The sequence below is a fragment of the Xenopus tropicalis genome, chromosome 6 (assembly GCF_000004195.4).
Source record: "Xenopus tropicalis strain Nigerian chromosome 6, UCB_Xtro_10.0, whole genome shotgun sequence".
In the NCBI taxonomy this organism is placed as follows: Eukaryota; Metazoa; Chordata; class Amphibia; order Anura; family Pipidae; genus Xenopus; species Xenopus tropicalis.
In genome coordinates this window covers 112,131,354-112,158,924 of record NC_030682.2, presented here as the reverse complement: position 1 = coordinate 112,158,924, position 27,571 = coordinate 112,131,354, and the positions used below count along the sequence as shown (strand labels likewise).

At 38.4% G+C, this 27,571-nt stretch overlaps 1 protein-coding gene across 1 annotated transcript in view; it reads left to right on the top strand.

Annotated features, from left to right (window-relative positions):
• Nucleotides 1-27,571, top strand: part of klhl14 (kelch like family member 14) — a 55,753-nt gene that overhangs the window by 8,915 nt on the left and 19,267 nt on the right. Inside the window, exon 3 of the mRNA XM_002934117.5 lies at nt 11,483-11,604. Coding sequence (XP_002934163.1) covers nt 11,483-11,604 — 122 coding nt within the window. The remainder of the gene's footprint in view (nt 1-11,482; nt 11,605-27,571) is intronic.

The window sequence follows — 27,571 nt, the reverse complement described above, 5'->3', positions numbered from 1 at the left end:
TCCGAAACTTTCGTACTCGCCGCGACGCTACGTAAAAGTCACGACAATTTGCGCAAGTCGTAACGCTACGAAAAACGCGACAATATACGAAAAAATTGCAAAATACCGATAACTAACGATAAATAACGCATTTGGACGCTTTTCGGACGTTCGTGGATTAGTAAATGTGCCCCACTATCTTTTGATCCAGATACTCTGCTATCTATCTTCCATTTTCAAATTCAAGCCACTGTCTGGTTGCTAGGGTAACCTGGACACTAGCAACTAGATAGTTGCTGAAATTCAGCTGCTGAACAAAAAGCTAAATCATTTAGAAACCACAAAAATAAAAAATGAAGACCAATAGCAAATTGTTTCAGAATAGCACTGTCTACATCATACTAAACATTGATTTAAAGGTAAACAACCCCTTTAAACACATAGCGCATGAATCACATTTCTCTTCACAGTATAGCAGCATGGAAACCAGTGCTGATGATAAAACAGACCTGCAGGATGTGGATTGTGTATGCACAACTAAGTAAATCATTGAAGGGAAAGCAGAGGTTTATCTTGTTTGATGTAACTTGCTGTCCTGTTTAATAAAGGTTAAACCACCAACCCACATTTAAAGGTACATTTATGACAGGTGTAACCCACAGTGTCACTGAGCGTGTGCAGTTATCCAGGACCCAGAAAGTGTGCTAATCAAGAATCTAAGAATGAGAAAGTTATGGAATTCCAGCGGCACCATCATAGGCATGGTATAGCACTATGTACTGTAAAAACAGGATTTTCAAGCCTAATTCCATCTGTATCTTGGTTCAGATTTACGTAATCAGATACCTTTTTCTTCCTCTAAATGTTTAAGGTACCTTGTTCACATCACTCCCTGTGATACTTATTTTTGAATTTTCCTAACTTTTCTGGCACACTATTAAGTATCCTACTGGAACTACTATTTTCTTGGATATGACCTTTGAAAACAACAAAGTGTATCTCTTTCCAATAGATGTGTTAGTATGAAAGTCTTAAACAATTGTTTCTTTTAGACTACTGTACTATATTTGTTTCTTTCTCTTTTTTCTTTACGCTCGATTGATTTTTTTAACCTTCATAGACTGCTTAGATTTTTTTTATATAATTTTATTGATTTTCTTTTATATAATATTTAGAAACTGTTACTGTTTACAATGTTATTAAACAAATTTCCCAGTGGGGTTACTATTGTTTACTATAACCATGGTTATATAAGCGTAAGTAACCTAGGAATAACAGATGGAGCTTCTGTTTTGGGTCCTTATTAAAATTGCATTCAGCATTGTAAAGAGTTAATAGACTGTACAGAGGTGAACTACTTGGCACACTGTCTTGTACGTTATTAAAGTTTCCTAATGTAGAATAAGTCACTAAATATGCATCAGGTCTAGTAACCCATAGCAACAAATCAGCAGGAAGTATTTTCTGGTTTCTTGTCTGAATGCAAACATCTGATTTGCTGTTATGGGTCTTGGTGGAAACAGTGTGAAATTGCCCAGTATAAAGGTACTGAATATAACCCATACTGAAAAAAGTAGGGATGATTTGCTGATTGTGCCATATACACTATGATACAATGTAAACTCAGTTTTCCCGCATGTTATGTGTTTGTATCATACAAGCTTTTTTGCAGCGCCACTAATTCTAAAGGTGGCCATACACGTAGCAATTTCCATTGGTCGCAGGAAAGATAGTTAGTTTCCCCCGTTCAGGGCTGAATTATCAGATACGGAGGTAGAAACAGAGGTAGGGATTCTTGCTCCACCTGCCTTCAACAGGGCCCGATCAGAATGTATTAACCCGCCCAACAAGACGACCGATATCCGCAGCGGTTTATTTGTGAGAGTGTACTGTCTGATGACATCACTGATGTCAACAACATCACAGCACACCAGGAGGATCCAGACATGCATGACGACATCACTGTGGTGTGAAATTTAACCTTTAAAGAACCACTGATGCTAGTGTTACTGGTCAGGTGATCCTGCTGCTGGTCATTCTGCTATTGTGTATACATTAATCCAGAGATCCTCAACAAGTGGCTTGAAAACAACATGTCGCTCTCCAACCCCTTGGCTCTCCCCAACACTTTTTCCATTTGAATGTGGCTCACGGGAATAAAAGGTTGGGGATCCCTGTACTAATCTGATCCCGGTACTGACCCTTACCTGTCTGACCCTGCTGGTATGCTGCCTGCCCTGACCATCTGCTTGATTCTTAACTCTGAACAAAGTAATGTAATAAACTATCGATGCACCGAATCTACTATTTTTGGGCTCGGCTGAACCCTGGATCCTTTGTAAAAGGATCCACCCAAATTCCAATCCTGATTTGTATATGCAAATTAGGCCACGGATGCGTGCATTAACATTTTACTTCTTCGCATGTTGTTCTTGTTACTTGTTCACATGACCAAAAGTCAAAATGATTTTAAGGATTCAGATTCAGTTTTGGCCAGGCATTTGGATTTGGCTGAATCCAAATCCTGCTGAAAAAGGCCAAATCTTGGCCAAATCCTGAACTGAATCCTGGATTCGGTGCATTCCTATAATAAATTTTGGCCACATCTAGTGGCCAGTTACTAGTTACTAGTCAACCAGCTGACTAGTAAATGCTACTAAATTTGCAAACTTTAGACCATTTATTAGATTGTCCTATAAGACTTACTCTTGCGGCATCTTGCTGTGAACTTTGCCTTGTCGTGCTGGTGCCTAGGGCTCACATATGTCCGCGTAGTTTGCGCCCTCCTGGAATTTCTCCTCAGTCAATTGCGTGTAAAACTGCTTTCATTAGAGATAAAATGTGCTTCTTGCTCTTCTGTATAGCTGAATAATCTGCAGTCCTTCTTGCCTTCCGTTCTGGATTGATTGCTACTGCGCCTGTTGACACAGGGGAACCCTGGAGCTACCACCAGACTAGGCAGTATCTCCAGGGTTCCCTCAGTGTCCTGCATCAATTGCTGCAGTTCAGTTGCACTGAAAGAATAGGGCACACAAATTGTGATAAAGTGCAATACTAGGAGAAATGCTGCATTATGGTGATTGCATTTTAAGTTGCACTTTGCTCACTGCATTTGCGGACATAAATGTGCCCTTTTGTTTAATGTTTGTATGTTTATTAAACAGAATTAAGAAAACTAAGGAACTGAAATGTGCTGTTTGCATTTTGCCCCTTTTGGAGGAGTTATACAGTGATTTTGGCCCATTTTTCTTAGCAGATAGTTGAGTGACACCTCAAATATCAAATAGTGCAACTCCAATGTCACCTTGCCTTATGTTTGAGATTGGAACTGTGCTTCTGAACTTTTCCCCAAGATTCCATCATCCAGTTTTCCTTGTATTGTAACAAGGTTTACAGACCCTGTTGATGAAAAGCTGCCTCACAGCATGATGCTATTTACACAATTTATTCCTGGTCCCTTGACCAGACGCCAGTATGCACCAACCTAAATGCCCTCACCAGATCTGTGGCAGATCTAGCAGAACCATGACAGGACAAACTGGTAGATTGTAGGCAAAAAACCTGGATATCTTTCACTGTTATTGGACAATGCACCATTTTATAAAACAAGTCCTATATTCTTTATTTATAGTTATAACCACTGTACAGGAGATTTATTAAGTATGGTGCAGTATTCTCGGACAATTTGCAATTTGTCTTCTTGTTTTATTTTTTAGGGTTTCTTAATTAGGTTTGGAATTTAAACTGCTGTCTGTTTAATTACCCTGCCAACAGGGGCAGCAACTTGTAGGTCAGAGCATGAATAAAAAAAGACCTAAGTAGAATGACAAGCAATAACAATAAAACTAAAGCCTCACAGTCTTTTTCTGTTACTGGGGTCAAAACAGAATAAAATTCACAAATCGTAAATTCAAAATGATAATAACTGTAATTGAAAATTAAAGGTATTTGGGTCTATGGTTCTATCTGTAACATATTGAAAGGTAATTTAAAATTAAAGCTTTTATCTTGTAAATAAATATATACTTTTGTGCATTTTGAATGGTAAAATGTTTTTCAGCTGAGGTTTTTTGCTCATTATATAAGTGGGTTCACAATTGGGGGACACAATTTGATTTTCTTTTTAAATTTAGTTTAGAAAGGACAAAATGTGCAAAGCACTACTTTGGAAGTATTGTACTGAACCCTAGAACAACTGCAAGCCTGGATGAGGTGGTAATTCAAGGGATCCCATAGTGGGTTGTCTCAATAACTGCAACAAATTCTGCCAAGTGAATGGGTCACTAATAGTAAATATAATGCAATTTACTAAAATGAAGGCTACACTGCAACTATCACAGTGTATCACATGCAAGTTGCTGTAGCAAAAGAAAATGTGAAGAAATCGTGTGTTGCAATTTGTTCTCACTTCAGAAATGAGACCCATTTGTTTCAGTGAAATAATTAAATGTGTTATTTAAAATAACTCATTAAGGCCACTGCCACACATTGCACTAATCCTTGGCCTGCATAAAAGTGCATGTAGTCGATCCTCTAGTCTAGCTCCATTGTCTGAAATGCAGGCACTGCATTGCCCAGCTGCAGACACATGGAAAGGACTTTAAGACAAAATCCTCTCTATGTGTCTGCACCCAGGCCACCATAGTTCCTGTGCAGACATAGGAGCCAGAGGAGGCCAGCTGATCAGAATTGTGAAAATAAGGAGTTTCTCTAGACACATCAGTAAGCCACCCAGGCGCAGAAATCCATCTTACCTCCAGCACAATGCAAGATCAAGTAGAGAAGTGAAAGTATGCACAAGGGTATCGTGCAGTATAATGATGCACATATCACAAATTTTCCAACCTGAACCAGTTCCTAACCTTGTTTTCTTCAACCCAGGCCCAACAAAGGGCTTAGACCTCATGATGATCCACACACTCTGATGAGGTCAAAGAATATGTCATAGAGGGGCAGGCTTCCAGTTAAATGCATGGTAAGCCATTCCATGTCCAGTTAAATGCATGGTAAGCCATTCCATGTGGGTTTTTTTTTTCAACCATGGGGACATTAATCGCCTGGTTGAAAAAAAATTACCAGAATCACTACATGCACTATAGCACTTGTAGTAAAAACACATGGATGAAGTATTTGAAAAAATATAAATTCTACTCCTTCCCTACCAAAATTGTGAAGATAACCCTCCAAAACTACATATCACCCATATATCCTATGTCTATAGTGCCAAAGTCACTGGATGTTTTATGCAATGTCAATTGACAACACACTCTACTCTTGGTCTCACTCCTTTTTGCATATTTCCATTCCTATGCTGAGTTTATACTCATCTCTTTTGCTCTTTATTTGTTTTTCACATTCAGTAGATGTATCTGTTTATAAAGGAATCACAGTGTATAGGGTGGCAAATCTAATGTGTGAATCGCATGCCCCTCCCCCTTTGATGTCACAGCCCTGTCTCCTCCCGCCCCCTCCCCGCTCCCGCGGCATCACCCCCACCCTCTGCCCGGCTAAGAAAGCCGGCAGAGGTTGCAACCCTATTTCCACTATTTGCAAATGTTTTGGGACTATGTACTATAAGGATGTTTTTTGGCATCACAAAAGAATAGATACTAAAGAAATATTTATACACAGGGCAAAAAGAGCATGCTGTCAGATTTTTAAATTGTACACAGTTGATTATTCAAAACGATGCCACCATAATAAATAGCCAAAATGGCCTGCGATTTCAGTTACTTAGCCTGCTTGCCGAGCATTCATGGTCATCAACTGTTGTTGTGTATTTTACCTTTATTATCTTAGCCAGAGTGATGCTGAAAGTTAGCTAAGACCTTTCCATGGCCTGGTCAGAGATTTCACCGTTAGATTATGTGAGGTTTGAAATTTAGTGTATAATAAAATGAAAATTAAAGAGCTAAATTTACTGGCTGTGGCTTGTCTCCTGGATGCACACGGGGAATTAATCTAACTATTCTGCCGTTCTGACTTCTCAGTGCTCGTTTGTTATCACCACTGGGCACTTAAAAGGTTAGATCAAGTTTTACAGTAGAGTGCCAGGAACATGCTGTATGCAGATGTGTTTCTGCCCTAGGGAATCCGGATATCACTGTTTCAGATTGCCACAGTCTAGGAAAGCCAACATTTGTTCTTCCCCTGTTTTTAGTTACAAAAAAAATTAAAAATCTGCCTAGGAAAATACTGTAAAGCAGGTACATTTCCCCTAGATTTGACGCATAGGGAGCCATTTACTAACAGTAGGGAAAAAAAAGTTGTGACTTTTTTTAGATTTACTATGCATCCAAATGGTATCCATATTTATCAAAATGTGAGTTTAGCACTTACCACCCACCGTGTGTTCATTTCTATAGGATTTTTAGAAGCATATTTATCAAATTGTGAACTCTGACTTCTAAAAATCCCATAGGTATAAATAGAAAGTGGGTACATTTTTCTGTGGTGAGCTCTAATCTCCCCTTAGAGGGGCATTTACTAACATTTGATTGTTTTCATGATTTGTGAAAAAAAAATAGATTTTTTTTGCAATTTATTATACGACAAAACCATGACAAATCCAAAAGTATGCCATCTAAAAGCTGTTGAGATCATGTAGAAGTCAGTGGCAGGTGTCCTTTCTAATACTGGAAGATCTTTCTTTGCTTTGTGGTTTAAGAGGTTTGCAGGGTTTTTTTGAGGTTTGCATTTGTGTGACAATACAAAAAAGTCACAGTTTTTGTTTTTTTTTCCTGCGTCTTTTTCCGTTAGGAACCACCCAGGGATTGTAATCGCTTACCAGAAACCCCCAGCCGGTGCTCCTGTTAGGAGAAAATTGCACTGGCCGGGGTGTATGGGAGTGAGCGTTTCTCTTTTTCCTTCGGTCTTTACGTTAGAGTGAAAAGTCGAACTTTAACAAAAAAGCTGGCTTTTTTGCTCAACTGCCCATGCACGGGCCGTGGGATTGCTGCAAAAGGACAAGGAAGGAAGACAATCCTTTGCTGGATTTACCCTGGGCTGCTGCAGTTTTCTCCTAACAGGAGCACCGGCTGGGGGTTTCAGGTAAGCGATTACATGCCTAACATTTGGCACCCCTAGTGATTTTGCCTTTCCTTCTCCTTTAAAGGAACAGTAACACCAAAAAATGAAAGTGTATAAAAGTAATTACAATATAATGTACTGTTGCCCTGCATTGCTACAACTGGTGTGTTTGCCTCAGAAAGACTACTATAGTTTATATAAATATGCTGCTATGTAGCCATGGGGGCAGCCATTCAAAGGAGAAAAGGCACAGATTACTTAGCAGATAACAGATAAACCCTCATTATATGGGGCTTATCTACTAGTTATCTGCTATGTAACCTGTGTGTTTTTTCCAGCTTGAATGGCTGCCCCCATGGCTACACAGCAGCTTATTTATATAGTAGCTTTTCTGTAGCAAAAACACAATTTTTTTGCAGAGCAACAGCACATTATATTTTGATTACTTTAAAACATAATAATTTTTTGATGTTACTGTTCCTTTAATACCTGCAATGTCATAGGAAGGCTTTTCTTTTTATTCCAGTTATTGGTTAAGCTGATTTTAGACTTTGGTGGAGTTTTTGAAAGGTGAGTTTGGGTCCAAACACACCAGCTAATATTTGTAGATTCTGGAGCTAACACCCCAGTATTCACGTTTGCTCAGCAATAGTCCTGTGAGTAAAGTCTGTGATGAAATTGTATTTTGCGTGTATAAACCATAAAAAAAGTATAGGATTTTAATATGTTTTATTTTTTAAACAATTTTAATGTTACACCTATTCCTGCCCCTGGTTATTTAAATTAGTCATGGGAAAAGATATTTAGTTAGAATTATCCACCACCCTAGTTAAACCTTAAAGGAGAAGGAAAGGCTAAGTCATTTGGGGGTGCCAAAATGTTAGGCACCCCCAAGCGACTTAAATCACTTGCCTTGTACCCCGGGCTGGTGCCCCTGTTAGGAGAAAACAGCACCAGCCCGGGGTAGCTGTAGCGAGCACTTCCTTCTTCCTGCTTCTTTTTGCCGGGACCCAACAACCGGCGCATGCACAGTAGAGTGAAAAGCCGACTTCTCTGTTAAAGTTCCACTGTTCCTCTATCAGGAAAGAGGAAGCGCTGCAGCTACCCCGGGCTGGTGTTGTTCTCTCTGTACAGGGGCACCAGCCCGGGGTACAAGGCAAGCGATTTAAGTCACTTGGGGGTGCCTAACATTTTGGCACCCCCAAGTGACTTTGCCTTTCCTTGTCCTTTAAGATTATGAGATTTGTTTTTTGAGTGTTTATTATGTGTGTCTGAGACACAGGTAAATCTAAGTGGAGACAAAAGAATGTTTATTAGCTCATTATATAAACCCTAATTATTCTAGAATGAAAGATCATAAAAGAAAAGTATTACTAATTTCCCCTTTTTTATAATTAAAAAAAATTAAAGCAGCTATAGCAGAACCCCAATTTTATGTACACAGATTTACCTTTTCCCAGAATTTAAGCCATTTTTTCAGGGCCCCATACAGGCATATTGTTTTTTTAAATTGAATAGCCTAGACGGTATGCATTTTTAGTACAGGAGCTGTTAATTTTACTCATGTTAAACAGATGCATATTGGCCCATTTAAAGGAAAACTATACCCCCAAACAATGTAGGTCTCTATAAGACATATTGCATAAACAAGCTCATATGTAAAACCCTACTTCATCTAAATAAACCATTTTTATAGAAATACAGTTCTTTATAGTATGTGCTGTTGGGTAGAAAATTGCCATTTTAAGAATAAAGGGCCGCCTCCTGGGATCATAGGATTCACAGTGCACACAAACAAGCCAAGCAATACATAAATGCTAGGCCCTATCAGCCAATTAGTGGACAGAGTTCTACCTTTTGCTTCCATACTTCTTCCTGTTCTGGTCATGTGATCTCTGAGGGAGTACACAGACCATCACTAAATGGTGGATCAAAGGGCAATTAGAGGTAGGAACTGGGTACTAAAAAGGATGCCGAGAAGTATAGTATATCTGTGTACTGTATTTTATTTTATTAAATTTAATTATTAAATGCTGTTAGCAGAATATTTGGTTAAGATAGAAATAATAGTCTTTTTTAAAAACAGGCCCCTCCCTTCCCCAGCTGCAGTATGTGTCATAATTTAGGAGTAGCTCATTATACAAAGAGTTCTTAGTGGACTATGTTTAACCTACCAAATCTGCTCGGAAAAAAACATTGGAGTGGAGGGAAAGGGAGGGGGTGAGTTCACTCCAATTTGCAGTGGAGCAGTAAAGTGTCAGAACACAAGTCACGTGGCTGTAGCACCCTGGGAAATGAAGGATATGGCTAGCCCCATGTTAAAATTAAATATAAAAAATCTGTTTGTGCTTTTAAAAAATAGATTTCAGTACAGGATTCTGCTGAAGAAGCTCTATTAACTGATGTGTTTTGAATTTTTTTTTTCCCCATGACAGTATTCCTTTAAGTGCAACAAATATGAAAACCATAGATATTTCTTTATTAAAGCTATAAGCACAAGCCCTATTCAAGCCCTATTTTTCTTGTTTAGTTTGGCGTCTATCTTATCAAGCTTTCAATTGCACCCACTTTTTATATAGATTTTCAAATAAAAAATACCATTTAATTAATACAATATTTAGGCCCTTCCACAACGTTTTTATACAATTAATGTCAAGATGTTGACTCTGCCATTCCAAAACATTAACTTTCTTCTGCTTTAATCATTCTTTAGTGTGTTTAGGCTCACTGTCATGCTACATAACCCAGTTTTTCTTGAGCTTGTTCATGGACAGATAGCCTGACATTTTCTTGTGGTATAGTTCAGAATTCATAGTCCCAGCAATGATGGACTAGAGGCAGTAAGGAAGCCCTCAGGCCAATCAATCAAATTACAAAGGGAATAGGACCTATTGAAGCAAGGGCCGTATCAATGAGCTGATGCGGTCCCTAATCCCATGGTGAAAAATAAACCCGCCAATCAACATCTGGCCAATATTAGTCTAGATAACAGTCTGGTAGGCCTGTTGGGGGTCATCATACATGGGCAGATAAGCTGCCGAATCGGTCTGAGGGACCCAAATCAGCATTTGAAATCTGCCTGTGTATGGCTATCTTAAGTTGAAACCTAGTTGCTTAACCTTGCTGTTAATGGGTTCTTTCGTTACTGCATAAAACATTTGTGAATGTTACAAGATACTGGGGTATGAATTTGAAAGATCAAAAAACACTTGAGATTATCTACTAATGTTTTGAGCAAACACAGATTCTCAACTGCACTGTGCCTTAAGGGCTCTGGCACACGGGGAGATTAGTCGCCCGCGGCAAAACTCCCTGTTCGCGGGTGACTAATCTTCCCGAGTTGCCTTCCCCTGCCATCCCACCGGCGAACACCTAAGTCGCCGGTGGGATGGCAGACGCGGCGGGGCGATTTGGGGAAATCGCCGAAAAAGACTCGCGAGTCTTTTTCAGCGATTTGCGCAAAATCGCGCCGCCGCGTCTGCCATCCCGCCGGCGACTTACATGTTCGCCGGTGGGATGGCAGGGGGAAGGCAACTCGGGGAGATTAGTCGCCCACGAACAGGGAGTTTTGCCGCGGGCGACTAATCTCCCCGTGTGCCAGAGCCCTAACCCAGCATATGTAACAGTGGAAACTGAGATCCCCAGCTTTTACGATCCCTCATGCTTTTAATCAATTCATCATTTGAACCTCAACAGACTGCCATGGCTTGTATAGGAAAGGAATTGGATCCATAATTGATTTGATTGAACCCACCTAGGGGTTACAAGAAGTAGCCATTCTGTTGAGTAATTACCCTTTGAGGAGAAGGCATTAAAATATTGAGGATGGAATTAAGATAACTTTTCCATTGATGGGCAGATTTTTGCTTCTGGTTTATTGGAAATCACTGGCAGAGCTCAGCTCTAGGGATACTCTCAGAAACATCCATGCTCATCAGTACTGTAGCCACTGGTTTACGTGAGAAGATCAAGTGTGAGGATAAAAATTCTACAATGTATAGAAATGAAACACAAAGCATCTGCAGTGAACATATACCAATTAATTGTTCTCGATATACTGTAATAAAATGTATTTTTCTCCAGTCGCACAGTGTAACCTTTATCATTTTTCCAAGGTTTCTTAGGTGTAAAATGACTAGGAATAATGAATGAGACTAATATGATTTTTGATGTGTAACTTTAAAGCCTAAGCTAATCACAACTACAGGGCATTTCATGTGTACTCGGCTGGAAAGTTTGATAATTTATTGTGATAATAGGAGAAAAAAGGCAATTCTGCGAGGCACCTGATAGAAGCTTAGTTTTCTGTTCCCTAGTAAGGGCTGCTCTGCTTTTATGTATAATATCTTCATAACTCAAACTTTAAGCCTCTTCTGAGATGGTTATGGTGAGATGGGAAGAAACCATATTGATAATCCGGACAAATGGGTATGTGTTGTTATAATGCACTTTTTTTTGTTTGTTTTGGGTGAAGAATCCGATCCAACAAGAAAATGCTGTTGTTAGTGGGAGGATTGCCTCCAGGACCAGACCGACTTCCCAGCAATCTTGTTCAGTATTATGATGATGAAAAGAAAACCTGGAAAATTCTTACGAGTAAGTTCCCATTTTACTGTTTACTATTATCAGTATTATTACTGTTTTTGCAGTACATGAATTCTTTAGTAATTACACAGTGTATTGTAAATGTTAACAAAGTATTTTGGCCTGGGAGAGCTAAAAAAATTTTTTTAAAACCTCTTTCTTAGTGTGTGAGAAAAGATAATAGCAGTGCATTTCATGCTACAGGATGTTTCAAACCTGAGTTGCTTCATCATAGCCAGGGTGATTTTGCTCATTCCTAAGAAAGTAAGATAGATGCTAGCAGAAATGGACCCTGTTCACGATAGCAAAAATGACACAGATCAGTTTGCATTAGTTAAAAATCATTAAATATGAACTTACCGGTTTGGTGCAAATCAGATAATAAATTTGAAACAGTTCAATTATGTTTTTCCTATTAGTTATATTTAATCCTGGCACAGATGAACACAGAACATATCCCGCTTATTATTTAAATTTTAGTATCAACTCACTTGTGACCTTCAGTAAGTCACGTTATTTGTCAGTGCCTCAGGCATTAAAAGGAGATTGAAAAGGCTGGGACTCACAAGATTAAAATAATTTTTATTATCTTGCATAAATTCAACAGCTCATATTGTTGATAATGGATATTTCTCAGGAGTGCAGTTTGTACAAGCTTGTACTAATATGTTTTCTAATTCCAGCTTCCAGTGCAGATATATACATATTTAAGCAAGTTTTTGGGATCAATAAAGTGTTTTTGGAATCAATAAAGTGAAACAATTATGCAGTGGATTTAACATACATATTTTTGTAGGCGCAATTACTGCATCATGTAGTATTTTTGTGGCTATAATGCAGACATAAAATTCAGGAATTCACTAAAAATAAATGTGTTCCTGAATCTAAAGGAAATAAGGGGAAGTGACTATTATGTTATTATTTAAACAATTTGTAGTTTCACTTCTTCTTTTTTATCTAGTGTAAGGCATACATTGAAAAAGAGTCTAATATAGAAGTCTTTAGTTAGATCACATGAAAGGGCTCATTTACGAACTCAGTCACCCAAGTGCAAAATTGCCTTAATTAAAATGCATTCATAAGGGTATGTGCAGCGCCTACACATGCTCCTTGCAGTTTGTGCCTAACATCAATATGCTGATTTTTGTCTTTTTTTTTTTAACTCTTTCTAAAATTATTAGCTTCAAAGTTAAAGGAGAAGGAAAAGTAAAAACTAAGTAAGTTTATTAGGAAGGTCTATGTAAATTCAGCCATAAACACTTACAGAACTTCTGCTCTGAGTCCTCAGTGAAAAGAAACACCACATTTCTTTCCCTTTATTCTGTATACATGATCTTCTGTGGCAGACTTCCTTCTACTAGAAAAATCCTTCAGGGCACTGCATAAGCCTGCTCAGTTTGCTCCTGTCTCCCTTCCCTTCTGCTCACATCCCCTCCCCTCTCTGCTCTCTCCCTTCTGCTCTCTTAACCTTCTTTCTCTGCTCTCTCCCCCTCCCTTCTGCTCTCTCCCCCCTCTTTGTTCTCTCCTCATCCCTTCTTCTCTCTTCAACTATTTTCTCTGCTCTCTCCCCCTCCCTTTTCTGCCCTTCCTCCTCCCATCTCTGCTGTGTAATCTGAGCTGAAAGCTGTTCCGTGCCTACAAGCTGCTGCATGGAAGTAAAGTCAAACCAAGCTTAAATGGCAGCTGCTATCTTAAACAAACAGAGGGAGCTTGTAAGGCTGTTTATTTTAAAGCATTCTGCAGGATAGCGTTCTAGCTTGCACTAGCGATTGCCAATAAAATGCCATAATGCCTTTCCTTCACCTTTAAGCGGTTCCATGGTGAGCCAAGTCAGTCTCTTTCTGGTATTAGACATCCTTGCACAGAGAGCTGCTGAACTGGCTCTGACTGCGATACCTTCATAAATAGTGCCAAACTCTTAACTTATCTGATAATCCAGCCATGAATCAGTCCGGGTACATGCAGAATACCCGTAAAGCGGGTTGGTACCTAGTCAAAATATCCTTCATGTCCTTACAGTGTGAGTGGTCTTCAGGCACCCTTAAGCTGCATGGGGGTAGTTTGAGGGGGGAAGAAAAATTTACTTTGTCCTGGTGCATCCAATCCACTGCATGGTGTAACTTTCTGTTTACATGATGTCTCTTCCAATTTATGTGATGCTTATGAGGGGGTGGGTCAGGTTTAGCAGCGGGAAAGCTGGGTTTGGTGTTAACTGGTACTGGTTGGGCAATACAAAGAAGCCAATTCCTGCCCTGCTCTCTCCCACATGCTGCTTTCTGATTGTGGCTTTAGCTTGTTATTGTTATTTCTTGCCTAGTACTACTGTAGGCCATCTTTTGGTTCATCTTTAATAAACTTGATCTGAACCTATAGCTTCCATATTTTAAGGATTTGCCACAAATTAGTCATATGTACCTTTAGCCTGATGGATGTGTATTTTAGTTTCATATTCCTGCTTATGTTAAGTTAAGACAGATGGAAACATATAAAAATATAATAATTTGGCACAAGGTCAAGATAGAAAAGAAGCTAGAACAGATATAACCATCTATATGGTACTTGGCAGTATAGCGTATCATGTCATCTCCTTTTGTTGCCTGTTTTCTCCCACAGTGCAAAAACCTACAGGCTTCTAATGAAATTGGCCCTAATGCATGTTCTAGGATTTTTCTAGAAATTCAGGAAAGCCCATTGGAAGTAAAGCAAAATCAATCATATTTATACATGCAAATATAGCAGAAAAGAATAATATACCCAATTAGATACTATCATTATAAGGAAAATGATTGAGATAAAGATAAATACCACCTTTTATATTTTTACCACCATTATCTGTAATAAACAAATCTCCCAATTTTCTATTTAATATTTAATTGCCTCTTCCACTGGGTTGAGAAGATTACAGAGCTGAGTATGTCTTGACCATGCATGAGGCAACCCCCTAGCTGTCTAATTTACAGTGATCATTTCTATTTCTAAACCCTTTTTGCAATTATGTAATTGACACATTTGGCACAAGCTAATTTCTTAAACAGAACAGGTCAACCAACTGATTTCAGAAAGCAGAATATTTAACATGCTCATAGTACATCATTGCATCCATTGACAGCAGTTTCTTCCCTCTAATCTGTGGCTGACTGCACATAATAACTAATGCGGCACTGTGGGAGTTATTTTGGATATACAGTTTTAGTAAAATAAATAACATTGTTTACAGAACCAGGCGTGTGAGAAACATACTCATACTCTTTAGTTCTCTTTAATGTCTTGATTGTTGAACAAAACTTAAATCCACTTATCCATTTAGAATATACAGGTATAGAATCTGTTATCCAGAGTGCTTGGTACGTGGGGTTTTCCGAATAAGGAATCTTTCTGTAATTTGGAAGACCATAACTTAAGTCATTTAAACATTAAATAAACCCAAAAGGGTTGTTTTGCCTCCAATATAGATTCTGGCATCTTAGTTACCATCAAGTAGGAGGTACTGTTTTATTAATAACAAGAAAAGGGAAATCATTTTTAAAAATCAGAATTAATTGCTTAAAATGGACTCTATGGAAGATGCCTTCTTGTAATTTTAAGCTTTCTGGATAACAGGTTCAGAAATAAGGGTTCACATACCTTGTACTAGATTGTGTGATTTTGTGTTTTGATCTGAGAATATGATGTTCTATGGTACAGGTATAGGATCTGTTAACCGGAAACTCGTTATCCAGAAAGCTCCAAATTAAGGGATCTCCCATAGACTCCATCTTAATCAAATCATTTTTAAATATGATTTTTTTTTTCTCTAACAATAAAACAGTACCTAGCTAAGATTTAATCAAAGCTTTTTGGGGGCAAAACAATCCTGTTGGGTTTATTTAATGTTTGTATTATTTTTTACTAGACTTAAAGTGTGGAGATCCAAATTATGGAAAGATCCCTTATCTAGAAAACCCCAGGTCCGAGCATTCTGGATAACTGGCCCCATACCTGTATGATAAATATAAACAGTGATGCCAACATTGCTGGCCTTACTTTAATTGTAGGTAGTTGTCCAGTGGTTGTGTAGACATTGTGAGGCACAGACATAGAGGGTAGAGGCAGATAGGTTAGGCTCTAAATTATTTCCTTTTTGGTAGTGAGTCATTTCAAAGCAATTAAAGTAATTCCTTTAAGCCACACAAATAACTGGTGTAGTAATAGTAATATAGTTACATAGTTACATAGTTACATGGGGTTGAAAAAAGACCAGAGTCAACCCTTCCAAGTAAACCCAGCACACACAACCTATACTTACCAATCTATACACTCACATACATAAACTGTATCTACAACCACTAATACTAACTGTAGATATTAGTATCACAATAGCCTTGGATACTATGCTTGTTGAATGAATGCACTGAATGCCTATGTCAATTTTTTTTTTTTTTGGTTTATTTTAAGTTGTCCGACCTCTTACAGTCCAACCTTCAGCTGTAGGGCCACAAGTGGAACATCTGTGTTCTAGTGACTGCAACTCCTCAGAACACATCAAAGTCTTTCTTAATCCAGTAGCACAGAGTACCTTTCTGCTTCCACTTCTGAGATTTTTGTATTTTGAGTGAATATAGAGTTGCCACCTGTCTGGTTTTGACCTGGACAGCCCAGTTCTTCAACATTCTGAAAACCGGGCAGAAATTCTCCGACGCAATAACCCCACCCTCAACATCATCACGGAGCCAGAAACGTCATCAGGGGTTGACATCAGTGGTCTGAGTGGTGACAGGAGTGACGCACACTGTGGGTCATCACACATGCCCCTTTGTTCAGGTTTATAAGCCATCAAAGGCAACCCGAAATGGATATTATGTATTACCACTGTATGATAATGCAATATACAGTAGGGCACAACCCTCCTCATTATCATCCTTCTCACTGTCTTGTATTTTGCACCAAGGCTATTTTTAGGCCAAAGAATGAAAGGGGATCTCCAACTTGTATAAACTCAGAACATGTCATGATGGATTGTTTTTAAATATACATTATTTACAAATTGTAACTGTAAATCCGAAAATAGTGTATTCGGTGCATCCCTAGTTATAAATGCTTTACCACAAATAGGTTTCTTTTTTTTTTATTACATATATTTTTGGAGATATAAATGGTTTATTAGTGTGCTTACTCAACTTTAAAAAATTTTTCTGCTGAAAATAACTCAGCTATCCTTTGTCAGTAGTGCATTGCAAATTGCTGACGCATGCTGGAATCAGCTTATAAGACCAGGTGAAGTCTATCAGTTACTCACAGCATGAGCGTTTTGTTTGCAGCTTGAAAAATAGGTTGAGAAATTCACAAATTATTTTATTTCAAAAGAACTGAAAGAAAATAAAGATTATGTGGCAGATGTTTTAAAGGATAGGAAAACTTTTTTTTCTAATTTTTTTTTCACCAGTAAAAAGTATTCATTGAAAAACAATGATAAGGATTGATCTGAGTGATGTTCTGTTAACATGCTACCCTGTTTCCCCGAAAATAGGACATCCTCCGAAAGTAAGGCACCCCCCCGATTTTTCACCCCCCGAAAATAAGACACCCACCTTGGGCTGGGCGATAAATCTCACCCAAACGATGGAATAAATGTGTACTGTATTCTTCTTCATGGAAAAATAAGACATCCCCTGAAAATAAGACCTAGTGCATATTTTGGAGCTTAAAAAAATATAAGACAGCGTCTTATTTTCGGGGAAACATGGTATGTAGGGTTGCTAGGACAGGTAGGTGACATCAAGGGACAGGGTGGTAATGTTTAAGGGGTAGGCTTGTGCCATCATGGGGTTGAACTACGATGTGGAGATCAGTGATTGGTTAGTTGCTGCATCATTCAAGGGGAGTTCTGTCTGGATTTTCTAATTTGGAAAAGGGACAGGCAGTTTTGACCTGGGCAATCTTTGCCAAACTGAGCTGTCTGGGTCAAAACAGGACATGTGGCAACCCTACTACTATAGCGTATTTGAGTATACTGATTATTATTTCAATTTAGTGGATACAACCTGGCCTATTACGCTGATTAAAAATTCCCTGATATCTGCAATCTTTAGCCCTGAGGTTAGTTAATTATAAATGTACCTAAATTATGAGACAAATACTACTCCCTTGGCTATAACGACTGTTGGTGGCTTTGTTTATGCAACTTTTATTCCATGTTTTTTTAATGTTTTAAGGTGGCCATATACATTCAGATTTAATTGCAAAGATCTAAAACTAACATTCAGACTGAAATTGTAGGATAAAGCCCTAAAGAATGTTCTGAACACCAATCATACGAAAGTGACTTCCTGGAAGTGCATTGTAGGTCCCCCAAGGATATCATCAGATATACAATACATGTGCAGATTGTATTGTTATCCTGTCTGATCGACTAAATGACCGATCGACATGGTATAAAAATAATCAGGACAATCATTTGGAGCCCATACACAGTCCAAAAGTCATATGAAACTTAGTTTTGTAGAATTATATTGGTGTGTGTATAGCCAGCTTTAGGCTTCCCATCCCTACCAAGGAAAGGGAAGTATAAAAAAAAGCCTACCAGTCTGATATTCATATTTTGGCATTCCATAGGGTACAGATTTGGTTTTCAAAGGGGCTGAGCCTTAGTATGCCATTTGTTTGCCACAAAATTATAGGCCTGCCCATCTGACCAATGATGGGTGATAAGTTTATGTGTCTACACTGGTAATTAAATCTAAAATGTTGTGGAGTTCCGCATTACATGCGGAATGTTTTGTGGATATTAAATGAGTGCTCCCTCTGAATTAATTTCTTGCATTTCACTGGAAAAATTGAAGAAAACCCCCCATTGCTAAGGCAATGATGTATTTCTTTCACTTTCATTATATGTCCTTAATCAGAGCATGAATTCACACTAGACGTCGTAATGCTTTATGCTTGGCTTCACCTGTTTTTGCTAAAATCTTCTGACATGATTAATTCTTCTTTAATGCCTTTGTCTTGTACTGGCAGAATTATTGTAAAAAAGCCCAGCTATACATGTCTTTTTATGATTTGATTGGGCATTTATCTTGTCAATATGTGCAAATTATTTTGAATGCAGATGTCTGGACCAAATTAACAAAATTAAATTAGTTTTGAATGTATTAATGGGTTCAGTTCCATTTTTTTTTGAACATTGAACATTGCACATCTTTCGTATGATCATAAGATAATTTTAGTTAAAGAGAATTCTAACCATTAATATTATATGTATGTAGACATGGCGTATTCTTTTTATGCTGCTTTTCATTAAGGTTTAAATTTGGCACAATAGAGCAATGATAGAACAAATGTTGCACTAGAGTCGGGTTAGAACCACAACTCCTTGCATCCAGTTGTTGCTATTACCCTGTATTTATTATAAAAATATATATTATTACAAATAATAATATGCACAGACTGCTAGATTGCACCTGCTCTCACATTGGAGAATACCTGCTTCTCCGCAATCAAAAACCTTTTTTTTGGAAAAAAATCAAGTGAGGTGTAAGGAGGCACAACATTGAGTCTCTTGGTACAGATTGAGGAAAAAAGCTCAAGAATTTTAGACTAATATTGGCTCACATTTGCAGCAACGCTCCTTCTGATATACAAACAAAACATGTTGCCAAATTAAACATGCACAGACTGCTGGAATCCTCCTTCTCTCACCTTGGTACCTGCTTCTCTGCAATCAAAAACCTTTATTTTGCGAAAATGCATTGTTCCAGAGTTGTGGTACATCTGTCACGTAGAAGTGAAGTATTTGTATCAATCTTATGCAATCTAGTTTTGGTATAATAGGCTCTCTTAAAGGGGTGGTTCACCTTCACATAAATGAAGCAATTTTAGCAGATTAGGTCATTTCAATAAAACATGTAATGTATCTCTTTAAGAAAATATCTACTGTTTTAGAGAAAATTAGCTCTGAAGATAGCATTTCTTTATAGGACAGGAGTTAGTGGAGGCACCAGGGGAGGGGGTCGCCGACCCTTTCCGCACAAGCCTGTGTCAGCAAGTTGAAGCTCTGTGTAATGCTGAACACTGGTAGTAGGAGCTTTCATGTCTGCTTCCTGTCTCTTTCTTCCGGTCTCTCCTCTGATTGGCTGCTAAAGCTACTGCTGCTGTCTCCTGCTATGGGTGTTTGGGGTGGGAGGGGGGAGCAGGGGGGGAAGCTCCCATGTGACTCACACTGCAGAGAAGAAAAGCTCCTCCTCCCTAGAAAGTTTCTCTGATGAGTCTGTGTGAACTGCAGCTATTACAGTAAGTTTTAAACAGCTTATTCAGACACTTAGGGGGGAATTCACAAAAGTGGAGATAGATCTTTTTTGGAGTAAAAGTGGTGGAAAAACTGGTGGAAAACACTTTCTCCAGATTCACAAACAGAAATCCGCCTAAATTCCGACTCAACCTCCACTTTTCTGTTTTTGGTGAAAGAAAGACAGTTTACAGACACTTTTGTGAATTTGTCATTTAAACGACATTTATACAACGTTTTAACGACATTTTTCCCCGACATTTTTCCCCAACATTTTCAAAATGGAGTAAAGCTCAGTGTAACTCTGTCAGACAAATTCTAAGCTCTTCTGTTTTGTTTTGTTTCCCCCAGTCTCCATTTCACACCTAAGGTAGGGGTCCCATTAGGGGATCGTTAACATATTAATGGGGATTAGCAGACTATTGTTAGGGGACAAGTTTCTGTCTAACCCTAGGTGCAAAAAGCCTCATTAACATTTTATAAACAAGTAAAACACTGATTAAAAAAAGTTCAATTTATATCTTATATATAAAAAGTTTTTACCTCACATTTGCATGATTATGCTAGTTTTAGCTTAATCAATGAGGCAATAATAACATTTTGTGTGAATATATTGTAAACATTTTTATTAAAAGGAAAAGTAAAGCCTCCCAGGCATTTGCCCCAACTTATCTGTGCCCCCATAGCATGTCCTGAACTACAGAGCTGCTTGACAGCATTGGCCCACACCTGTTCCCAGCAGCCATCTTGGTGGCACATACACACTGGCACCCAAACTGGGATATTGGGGTACAGGGTTGGACTGACCCCAACAGGGCAATGAATAAAAACCCAGTGGGCCCTAGTCCTGTTGGACCTCTATTCACCGGGCATGTTGGTGTGGGGGCCGGATTGCTGCTGCCCAGTTATGAGTAGGGGCTAGAGAAGAAGGTATTTAGACACTTTAATCTTGTTACAGGAGTGGAATTACACAGAAATATAGAAAACATTAGAAAGCCCAGATTGTCCTGAAAAAATGATGTATAGTTTCCCTGGGCAAACTAAAATTACCCCTCAGGAAATGCCTCAAAGTGAAATGACAAATGGCATATGAAATGCAAAATCCTGCTGGTAAAATCCGTATCCCAAGGCTCCTGTAGCTGTGGGACTGGGTTTGATGGCACCGAAAGATTTGCTAACAGCTTAAGGCAAATTCATAAAAAAAAAATGTCGGGAAAATTACAAAATCTGAAAACTGTCTGTTAAAAAGACAAATTCACAAAAGTGGAGATAGATGTTTGTGAATTAGGTGAAAATCCGACAAATCTATCTCCACTTTTATTGTGTCGGAATATCACCACTTTTGTGAATTCCCCCCATAGACACACGGTCTTTGCTTATCATCATACTCAGGGGAACATAATCTATTTATTTTTGGTAGCAGTGAGAAAAGGTGTATAGCTGAATAGCTCTATGTTTATATATTTATAGAAACAGATAAGTGGGCTTTGAGGTCCTAGGGTTGCCACCTGTCTGGTTTTGACCCGGACAGCCTGGCTTTTGGAAGGGCTGTCTGTGAATAAGCTTCCTGTCTGGTTTACCAGCATCATAGTCCTGCCTTCCAGTGTCTTGGCCCCTCCCTCTTAATTACTTATCCAGTCCCCAGTGACATCACTACCCTTCTCCTGCCCACCCGGAGTACCAAAAACAGAAAGGTGACAACCCTGTCAGGGCATAACTGAGTATCCAATTGCACCTAGGTCAGCTTGCCATTTGACTGAGCCTATGATAAAGTGCCACATGGAGGCACAAAACACATAAGGTTATTATTGCACTATGTAAGGGAGATAGAACTTAATAAAGTTCCAGTTTGTGCCAGCCTAATTGTTCCAGGAATGAAGCTTGCCAGATGACTTTATAGATACATAACTCTAGGCCCTTAGGTTTATCAGATGTTGTGTGTGCTATCACAGATGTATATATGATAATGTTGTGATTTTCATTGTGCTTATTAAAAATGGAGCCGATTCTGCAGCTTCAGTAGATTGTGTTCTCTTCTTAGGGTATGGAAGGTCTGTGGGTTGCCATCGCTCCACAAACTACCTATGGTAAACAAGCCCAGTTTAATGCAAATTGGGTTATATGTGCTTTTAATAGGGGTGTGGTGCCAAATAGGGGTGTAGGAAAGCAGAGGTCTAAAATCTGTAGGCTGTATATCTATATATCTGTATATCTAGTGTTAGCCTGCTCCAATTTAAAGTGCTGTAGACAGGAATCTAGGGTTTTACAAAAAGTTGCATGGAATTCAAAAAGAGTACCAACTTTATTAGGGAGGGGGTTTCAATGGGGTAAGTGCCCTGTTGCAACTTTCTGTTCAATGTTATTGGTGTTCAACTCAACTGCAATAACTGAGTAAATTATATAGAAAGTTAACATATAACTCTATAACTACTCAATGCAAATTTTCTACAACCATCCTCTATAAACATCGGTGCTGATTTTATTTGATAACCCGTTGGGCAGTAGGTTTGAGCTTCCTGATTTTAATGTTTTCATTGCTTTTACTAAGAAGAAATTTGAGTCAGGAAAACACTATATACATTATAAAAGTACAGTTATGTTCTTCAGAATACAGAGGATAATGTAAATCAGATAATGATTTGGTCACTAGAGTGTAGTGCTAGAATCTAATTGATTCTATGTGCCAGATTATCCAATGTGGTATTTATACAGATATACAGTGGTGTGAAAAACTATTTGCCCCCTTCCTGATTTCTTATTCTTTTGCATGTTTGTCACACTTAAATGTTTCTGCTCATCAAAAACCGTTAACTATTAGTCAAAGATAACATAATTGAACACAAAATGCAGTTTTTAAATGAAGGTTTACGTTATTAAGGGAGAAAAAAAACTCCAAATCTACATGGCCCTGTGTGAAAAAGTGATTGCCCCCCTTGTTAAAAAATAACTTAACTGTGGTTTATCAATGTCAATTTTCAATTTCAATATCAATTTCTGTAGTCACCCCCAGGCCTGATTACTGCCACACCTGTTTCAATCAAGAAATCACTTAAATAGGAGCTACCTGACACAGAGAAGTAGACCAAAAGCACCTCAAAAGCTAGACATCATGCCAAGATCCAAAGAAATTCAGGAACAAATGAGAACAAAAGTAATTGAGATCTATCAGTCTGGTAAAGGTTATAAAGCCATTTCTAAAGCTTTGGGACTCCAGGGAACCACAGTGAGAGCCATTATCCACAAATGCCAAAAACATGGAACAGTGGTGAACCTTCCCAGGAGTGGCTGGCCGACCAAAATTACCCCAAGAGCGCAGAGACAACTCATCCGAGAGGCCCCAAAAGACCCCAGGACAACATCTAAAGAACTGCAGGCCTCACTTGCCTCAATTAAGGTCAGTGTTCACGACGCACCATAAGAAAGAGACTGGGCAAAAACGGCCTGCATGGCAGATTTCCAAGGCGCAAACCACTTTTAAGCAAAAAGAACATTATGGCTCGTCTCAATTTTGCTAAAAAACATCTCAATGATTGCCAAGATCAATATCTTGTGGACCGACGAGACAAAAGTTGAACTTTTTGGAAGGTGCGTGTCCCGTTACATCTGGCGTAAAAGTAACACAGCATTTCAGAAAAAGAACATCATACCAACAGTAAAATATGGTGGTGGTAGTGTGATGGTCTGGGGTTGTTTTGCTGCTTCAGGACCTGGAAGGCTTGCTGTGATAGATGGAACCATGAATTCTACTGTCTACCAAAAAATCCTGAAGGAGAATGTCCGGCCATCTGTTCGTCAACTCAAGCTGAAGCGATCTTGGGTGCTGCAGCAGGACAATGACCCAAAACACACCAGCAAATCCACCTCTGAATGGCTGAAGAAAAACAAAATGAAGACTTTGGAGTGGCCTAGTCAAAGTCCTGACCTGAATCCTATTGAGATGTTGTGGCATGACCTTAAAAAGGCGGTTCATGCTAGAAAACCCTCAAATAAAGCTGAATTACAACAATTCTGCAAAGATGAGTGGGCCAAAATTCCTCCAGAGCGCTGTAAAAGACTCGTTGCAAGTTATCTCAAATGCTTGATTGCAGTTATTGCTGCTAAGGGTGGCCCAACCAGTTATTAGGTTCAGGGGGCAATTACTTTTTCACACAGGGCCATGTAGGTTTGGATTTTTTTTCTCCCTAAATAATAAAAACCCTCATTTAAAAACTGTATTTTGTGTTTACTTGTGTTATCTTTGACTAATAGTTAAATGTGTTTGATGATCAGAAACATTTTGTGTGACAAACATGCAAAAGAATAAGAAATCAGGAAGGGGGCAAATAGTTTTTCACACCACTGTAAAAAATATGTATATTAATATTGTGCATATTAATGACTCTTATAAGTTTGCTGGAATCTAATATGTAATTAATTATATTCATAAATACTGTATATTTTCCCTGCATTTTTTTCTTGTTATAGTTAGGTTATGGTTAAGCTCAATTGTTGTACAGGTATGTGATCTCCTATCTGGAATGCTTGGGATCTAGGGCTTTCCAGAATATTAAGTAAACCCAGTAAGATTGTTTTGCCACCAATATGGATTCTTGGAGCTTAGTTACCATCAAGTACAAGCTACTCTTTATTATTGTGGAGAAAATAGAAATAAATAAAAAAATTAATTATTTGCTTAAAACTGACTCTATTAGAGATGTCCATTCTGTAATTCAGAGTTTTTTTGGATAACGGGGTTTCCGGATGAAGGATCCCATATGAAATGCATTTTAGTTTCAGTTTTCTGCTTTTAATTTTTTGAGATTGTCTCAGGGTTCGACGTTAAAGATTATTTATGCAGATTTTTATAATAGAAATAAAAGGAGGCAGTTTTTTAAAGTTTTGTACATCACTGGAGGAGACCTAATTTAGCTGTACTGTGCATTCTAAGGATGATCATACAGAACTGTTATATTCCTGCTCTGTGATTAATGGTTCCAATAGTCCTATTTTAGAATTGGTGATACGCTTTCTACTCTTGCATAACAGCGAAATGCCTTCTACCCATGGGTAATTACTCGTTTTTAATGTAATGTGTGTATGTAAGATTAAATATATAATATGAGTATTGACCGGACTGCAGGTTTGGAGACAAATACAAATGCTTAAATGCAAGTGCCCAAGGAAATGTGTATCGCTTGCTTTCAAGAGAGCCCACCTTCTGGACTTTAGCCTAGGGCCCATTCTTATTTTTAGTTTAGAAATGAATCTTTTCAGCAGTTTTCTAGAGAATCTAGAGAGTAGGTACAATCTGGTAAGTGTGCCATGTGGTGTATATAGGGTTGCCACCTGTCTGGTTTTCACCCAAACATCCCAGTTTGTGTAACGTACACCAACTTATGTGCAAGGACACAAGACTATTCTAAATAGCTAAAGTTCTAGTAGTGTTATAGTGTCTAATGTATAGTGTCTAATGTGTAGTGATAATAAAAGAGGCTCTGGCCATGAAACATTATGTATAAAATTTTAGCTGCGAGTTTTACATTATGCACTCACTGTAACATGTATGGTCACCTTAAAATATAAACTTTAGTATAAAACTAGGGAGTGTATTTGCTTATTTTTAATTATTTAGTCTTCATATGCAGAACTGATTTTTCAGGGGGGAAATTAAGAATATGATTATTTGGCCATATAAAAAGTACCCCCACTGCAGCCTGAAACATTGTTTTGCCTTAATCTAAAAATCTTTTGGGAAGGCTTGAGATGGTGCAGGTTATTTTGCCATATTTGATATAGTTAAGTTACTTTTAGAAGAACTGAGTATTTCCCATTGTCTGTTGTGTGCTTCCAGCCCATGGTTTACTGGCCTTGCTTCTGATAACACACATACATTTACTGCTGATTGTTAAATAAAGCATTGGAACAGATGTTTGGAGAAAAACATTAATGCATCAGGTTGAGGAGAAAGTAAAACATTGCAAAGTTGCATACCCATCAAGTAGGGAAAAACCCTTCCTTGTCCGGCAATAGGCAATCAAGGGGCTGAATCACCAACATACAGTAAGTGCTAAATTTTACCAGGCCAGTTACCTGCACCCACCCATCAGATTATTATTTTCTAAATTGTAGTTGACAGATCAAAACAAATAGTTCATTGGATGTTCTTAAGAAATTGCATTGGTGCCGTTTAGAACATTTGTTTATAAATCAGCCCTAAAATAAACTGTTGGAAAGCATATTAAGACTTATGTCATCTCAAACCTGGTGTAATCAGTGGATCGCGAAAACACATTTCTTACAAAATGGTATTGCCACATTTTAGTTGTCCTTAAGGCTTATGGCACACAGGGCAGTTTCTCCCCGACCTAGATATGCCAGTGGAGAAAAGATGTTACACTGCCTTCTCTCCCATCTGTTCTTGGGCATTGACAGCACAGGATCTCCCTGTTAGCGTTCACACAGAGTGGATTTAGGCACGCAAATGTTAACGTATAAACGTGCATTGGGGTTAAGGTAAATGTGCATTGGGAAGTTGAATACGTGTTTAAAGGAAAAGTAAACCATTAAAACAAGTAAAGGATTACTTGCAATTTACATCCATTATTTATTATTTTATTTTAATTCCAAGATACAACATTACCCGTTTCCAACTACAAAATATTCAAGGAAGTTGTCAGGAGAAAGAAAGAGGGTTAATCTGATGTTCTTCTGGTTAGGAAAAACAATAGGAACTTCAAATTACTTTTCTTATGTTTTTCCTAACCAGAAGAATATCAGTCTATCCTCTTTCTCCTGACAACTTCCTCGACTACTTCATGGTCAGAAACTGACCAGCAGGTGGCACTGTTGTAACAAAATTCTTTAATTTTAACAGTACATGTAACCCTTAATATCTTGGAATTAAAAAAAAATTATTGTAAATTGCAGAGGCACTTAGAATAGCACTCTCATCAATTTTACATTTACTTATCCTATAATCATTATGTAGGCAAGTGGGTAAGTGACACTAACACAATGACACTAACTGCACCTTGCTCTAAAAGGGAGCTTGGGGCCGATACTGTTTGTTATGATTTATACTGATATATATGCTAGCACTGCTGGTCACTATTCTAGCCAGAGCATACTTGTAGTTCAACAATAATCTGTATTGTCTATGAAGATTCTCATTCATCCAGGTCATTATATACAGTATCTAGTAGAATTAAGTCTAAAAACAAGTGGACTTTTCTGAGTTTTTCTTGAAAACGTTTGACCACTCATACGAGTGGCTTCTTCAGTTCAAATGACTGGTAGGAAATTCCCGGGGATTTGAACCGTTGATGGTAGTTCAGACACAGACATTCAATCACAATGGTTCCATTGAACTTATTCAGTTAGGTGTTAGCTGAAACTGACAGGTGTAAGAAGGTATGATCCAATCACAATGGTACCAAGATTCTCATTGATGCAGGTGTTAATCATTCAAAGTACATGACTGGAAGTGTGAATTGTTGTGAAACCGCCGGGGTAAGGATGTCAAAGCGGCATTGTAAGTTGATGACAAGCAGTGTCGCAGGCCCCCTCCTCTGTTCAGGGATGGTTTTTCCAGGCTGGCATAAATGGCCTCTTTCACACCTCTTTCAAACCATCTGTCCTCTCGGCCCAAAATATGCACGTTACTGTTCTCAAAAGAGTGACCTTTTTCTTTGAGGTGTAGATAGACTGCTGAGTCTTGTCCTGAGGAGTTCGCCCGCCTAT